The sequence below is a fragment of the Adelges cooleyi genome, unplaced genomic scaffold (assembly GCF_023614345.1).
Source record: "Adelges cooleyi isolate 19-005CV unplaced genomic scaffold, UGA_ACOO_1.1 ACOO_flye_CR_arks_rails_tigmint_CR_PRNA_651, whole genome shotgun sequence".
Classification (NCBI taxonomy): domain Eukaryota; kingdom Metazoa; phylum Arthropoda; class Insecta; order Hemiptera; family Adelgidae; genus Adelges; species Adelges cooleyi.
In genome coordinates, this window is record NW_026096352.1 from 12,675,233 (window position 1) to 12,681,153 (window position 5,921).

General features: G+C 28.0%; 1 protein-coding gene across 1 annotated transcript; it reads left to right on the plus strand.

Annotated features, from left to right (window-relative positions):
• Positions 1–2,048: 2,048 nt before the first annotated feature.
• Positions 2,049–5,681, plus strand: LOC126844901 (actin-related protein 5). Its single transcript, XM_050583381.1, has 8 exons — positions 2,049–2,352; positions 2,415–2,512; positions 2,571–2,787; positions 2,847–3,130; positions 3,196–3,405; positions 3,463–3,546; positions 4,430–4,840; positions 4,901–5,681. The coding sequence occupies exons 1-8, from the start codon at positions 2,244–2,246 to the stop codon at positions 5,489–5,491; spliced, it is 2,004 nt and encodes a 667-aa protein (XP_050439338.1). The 5' UTR covers positions 2,049–2,243; the 3' UTR covers positions 5,492–5,681.
• Positions 5,682–5,921: the final 240 nt, after the last annotated feature.

Consider the following 5,921-nt stretch of genomic DNA (forward strand, 5'->3'; position numbering starts at 1 on the left):
TTTTTTGTGTTCAATATTCTATAACTTAAATGACTTGTTCTGATGTTTATTTGTATTTTTTTACTATGAGAGTTTTTTTATTTCTTTCCAAAAAATAATATATAGTAATTAAGAGAATATAATATTTAAACTATTCTTAAATATATTTTTTTTATTAAATTAAAAAAAAAATTTTATTTTATTTTAAACTTTTTTACTTTTATATGAATATTAATCATTAGTAGTAGTTGTAAAGCTGGAGCATCGGAATGCTGTAAACATGTGGTTGCTGTTCTCTTATTGGTCAATAGGTATATATATATTTTATAGGTTACAAAAAAACGGTTTTTATGGACTATATTAACTTGAGGTGTATATATATATATATATATATATATGTAATTTAAAAAGTGTATTCAAATTAGGTACACAAGTGTATAAATATAAACTGTAGGGTATGAAAATATTGGCAATTTGGTAATAACGTTTGTACAAAAAAAAAACTGTTGTCATTCATTTTTTTATTTAAACAACATATTACATGAATTGGAAGTAATCGAAATAGATTTATTATTTTAAATTAAAACATTGATTCTAACTGCCAGGTTTAAAAATAAATACAATTTTTTTATCTGATAAATTCAAATTAATTTTTTTAAATCATATTTTTTGTATATGTAGGTATATGTTTGGTGCACATAAATTGTCTAAGAATTGTGACCTTAAATTACTTGCTCCAGGTATACTATTAGAAGAATTCTAGTTATCGATGTGGATGAAAACATAAAATTACACATTTGACAGGGGAAAAAAATAATTTTAAATCTTAAAGTATATTATTGTGAGCTCATAATTTAATTATTTTTAGAAACAAGAATGCTAAACTAGAAACTTTGTGATGTGAAAATAATTGAAAAAAAAATTTTCTTTTATAGGTAAAACTCGTTGTTTAAATGAGCTCATAAAATATTAAAAATGTATTATTAAGCACCCAGATGGTTCATTGAGTCTTAAAAACAATAATGTGGTAAACTATGATGATATTTATGGTAAAGTTTTGTTTTCAATTTTAAACATTATTTATTTTGAGAGAATATTACATGAGGTATGTACATATACCAAGTAGGTTAAATTTGTACCCGATTTTACTTTTCTTTTGTTTTAATACATATTTCTTAAGATTGTTAACAACATTAATTTTGTTTATAAATTGTTTTGAATTTTTATGTTTTATATAGTTTCTAGTTCTATTATAAGTTATGTTTTTCGACAGATAAATTGTGATGTATAGAACTGTGATATTTGATTAAATTAAAGTATTCATCCATTTATGCCAAATAAATAAATATTTCAAAAGATAAGAAACTTCAGTAAATAATTTAAAAAATGTATTATAATAATATATAGTATTTATATTTGCTTTATATAGTATAAAATATAAATATTATAAAAACATTTCACTACCTATTTAGGTTCATTTCGTAATTTTTTTTTTAATATTTTATTCATTTTTCCCAAAAATTGTTATCATTTATTTCAGGTTTTAATTGTTTTATATACCTATTTTGTTTTAACTGTATTATCTTAAGTTATTTAATTGATGAATTTTACTGTGAAAGATTGCTTGATAAACAATTTTTGATCTGATTGTTTTTGCATATGGTATTTGCATCATTTCTATTAAATTACTTTGGTCCAATATAGCCTTATCTGATACACTACCCCCCAGAGATAGCGGATAGGCTAATATAGAATACTAAATTCGCTAAAGAAATTCCTACCAATAACTTGTGTAGGTAGATTTATAATTGCTATAACATTTTATGCGGTATGTTTACATGCCGCACTTAGGCTTCTGTAAAAACATTTAACCACACCCCCGTCACCCGCCAGCCCATTCGTTACCAGTCCTTAGCATAGACCTATATATTTCTTTATAGGTATATAGTCCTTAGTATCTTAGTTCGTGATGCATAGACTATATAAGTACCTATATAATTATAAGCAATATAGACCGTTATGTCATTAATCATTATATACATTAAATGATTTAGACATTATGCCAGTCCATGGCAGCATGTATCTGTTGTTGTTTTTGTTGTTGTAGTTTCTTATCACTAACGGTTGTTTATTAGTTTTTTTTATCAAAAATAATTTTTTCTGAACCAATGTAATCAAATCGAAAAACCTACCGGCTAACAATAATTAATATAATTTTTTTTTAAATTCCCTTTTCTTTTCTTCATTTCAAATACTCTGATGCGATGTCTGATGAAGTAATTATTCTCAAAGACCTCAGGTCGGTTCCAGACAAGTATTATGAGTATACACAAGCTTTGCGTACTTGGAAAACGCCTATTGTAATTGACAATGGTAATTATTATGCCAGAATTCAATGTTACATCTTGATTGTTACATTAAACTTATTTCAACAGGTTCGTTTACATGTAAAGCTGGTTGGGCGACATCAAATAGCCCTAATCTTATATTCAAAAACATATTGGCTAGGCCGCGAAAGGAACGAGGAAAAAAAGTAATTGTTGTTAAGGTTTTTAAAATAAAATAACCATTTTCGAGTATTGTTATTCTAGGACGGAGAAACATTGATTGGAAATGATATTTCAAACTTGGAAGCTGTTAGGTTCCAGTTGAAATCACAATTCGACCGTAATATCGTTACACAGTTCAATGTGCAAGAACAGATTTTCGATTATACTTTTTCACATTTAGGCATCGATACTGAGGGGTATATCGATCATCCAATAGTAATCACAGAGCCCTTGGCCAATCCTAATTATTCTCGATTATGTAAGTAAATTAAAATTATTTATTGATAACAGTATAAAAAAAAATTGTGAATATTGCAGTGATGTCAGAGTTATTATTTGAGTGTTATCATGTTCCTGGCATTTGTTACGGTATCGATGGACTGTTCAGTTTTTCAAAGAATAGTCAATGTCAAAACACTGGACTTGTAGTCAGTTGTGGTTATCACTCGACACACATTATACCCGTAATCAATGGCACTCCTGATTTAATCAATAGCCGTCGAATTGATGTTGGTGGATATCATATTACATCTTATTTGCATAAGCTCTTGCAGCTCAAATATCCAGCCCACTACAACGCCATAACACCTAGCCGAGCAGAGGTACAATTTTATACATGTATAGTCATTTAATTTTTATTTAAGTAACTACAACAGTTTTTGTTTAGGAATTATTGTATGAACACGGATTCTTGGCCAATCATTATATGGATACGCTGAAGATGTGGTCGGATGCTGACTATTACGATCTGAATGTGAAAAGAATACAGCTACCATATTCCACAGCTGTTGTTTTAACACCAGACCAACAACGAGATAAACGTAGAGAAATGGCTAAAAAATTAGTTGAAATGAATGCCAGAAAGAGAGATGAAAAAGTAGGAGTAGAAATTGTATATTACTTGATGTTATTAAAGTAACTCTTTGTTTATCAGTTAGCAGAAGACGAAGAACAAATACATCAATTGTTAATGATCAAAGAGATGATCGAAGACGGAGAACCAATCAAAGAAATTACAGTACGTAATGTTATTAAATATTGCTAGTAAGGTACTTTTTTTTTAATTTTAAGCTGAAAAGGTATTGTTTTTACAAGTATATGTTTTAATTTTTTTATTTTGCTTATGTGTCTGAATGATATATTTTAAAACACTGGACATTATGTTTTTTTCATGTAATAAGCCTATAGATAGAAACCGTATCTAAAAGGTACTCTATGAGGATAAAAAAAAAGTTTATTTCTTCCCTAACATAACTGAAAAAAAAACCTTAAAAATGTCCACATTATTAACTTAAAATAATGCCATAATGCTGCAAGTTTTAAAAATATAGAATACTTCCAATTTTACATACATATAAAAATCCACACTTATACAATTTTAAGTACAATAATTCTTATTAAATTGAATATTGTTGATGTATTGTATCTCGAGATATTTACTTATTGTGAGTTTTATTAATATTTGATTTTTTGTCAGGAATGCAGGGTGATCAATTTAATGTAAGACACGTTATTTCAGAAAATAACAGTAATTTTGTAGTTTTTGTTTATAAATGTTTGTCAGTTCCTTCATAATGTTGTAAATTTCCCAATCTGCTGATAACAATATAAGTAGATTATTCTTAATTTTAGTGAAATATAATATATGCTAGCATTTGTTTTTCAAACTTAAAATTTGTAGTCACATAAATTGTATATATGAAAACCTAAGGCTACACATTATAAAATTCAAAAATTTTAAACTGAAGCGTTTATTAGAAATTAATTTTATCACTTTCAGCTATAATATTACAAGTATATAATTCCTGAAGAGTTGTGAGCTTTCCAACCTCAACTTTCCCCGTTCCACTAGGATGGATTTAAAATAAAAAATTAATTTTAAATATTTGTTATGTATCTAGGAGGTGTTGAGATCACATGGATTGAAAAACGAAAAAGATTTAAAGAAACTGATATTTGATCTGCAAACTAGAATTGATAGAACAAAATCGAAAATTGCTGCGTCCAATGCTCCCAGTATTGATGAATCGATTAATGAAGAACCTAAACTGAGGTTGTTCAAAAATATAATTCAATTGCCAAAAGACGAATCAGTTGAGAAAAGCTGGCTCAAGAATGTTTATAAAAAAAGGCAAGACATAATAGATAGAAAAGCAGTTCGAAAACAACGAAGACAAGATATGGCCAAGAGAGGTACTGCTGCATCTTTAGAACGCATGCGAATAATCAGTCAATTAGCTAGGAAAGACAAAAGAGATGACGATTTTGGTAGCAGAGATGAAGACTGGGATGTTTACAAAGTTATAAATAAAGTAAGTGTGTTTCTATCGTACCATTGTAGTAACGATTCTAATTATAATTGATATTTGCAGGAAGGTGGTGACACCGATAGTGAAGAAGAACAAGAGAAAATCACAGAGCTTGAAGATATATTAAGATTTTACGATCCGTCGTTTGTAAGCTCAAATGCAAATGAAGAACTAAATCCTAAAGAAGCCCATCAACTTCACTTCGGTATTGAGCGCATGAGATGTGCCGAAGTTTTATTCCAACCTTCGATGATTGGCTGCGGTCAAGGAGGTATAACAGATACAATAGAATTCATGTTGAAAAAATTGAATCCAGAAACAGCGAGTCAATTGGTGAAAAATGTTTTCCTTACGGGTGGACCAGCAAAATTACCAGGTTTTACAAATAGGATGTGTAGAGAACTTAGAGAAATGAGGCCAATAGGGTCTCAAATAAATGTTTATTTGGCTCAAAATCCATCCCTGGACGGTTGGTTTGGTGCTAAAATGTTTGCTAATAGAAAAGATATTGATAAATATTTGTTTACACCTAAGATGTATGAAGAAATGGGTGGTGATTATTTTATTGAACATTTTTGTTCTAATATGTATTGCCCTTTGCCAGAAGCGGTTCCTGAAGTCGAATCACTCAATGAATTAAATGTTGACTTGTAATTAAATAACTAATTAGTTTAGTGTAGTTTCGACAAACTTCATTTTATTTCTATATTTTTTAACTTTTTTTTTTTGTGCAAACATTTTTTTGTAAAAAATATTGAACAATTTTATAAGGCTGATCTAATAAATTAGTTTTTATATTTTATTTACACATATGTTTAATAATCGATGTAAGGTGTAAAAAATATAAACAAAAAGATAAATACATTTAATAATATTATTATTAACTTATAAGCATTTTTCCATTCACCATTTACGCTATGTATTTAATTGTACACTAACCTAAGCAATATTATAAGAGTAAATTAGTAGAAATGACAATTCTTTTGACTTAACCTAACTTCTTCTAATTCTATTATTACTCTAATATTATTGTGATATGTTATTCCCACGTACTATGTTCTGGTCCAGCTACATTCTTGAAGTG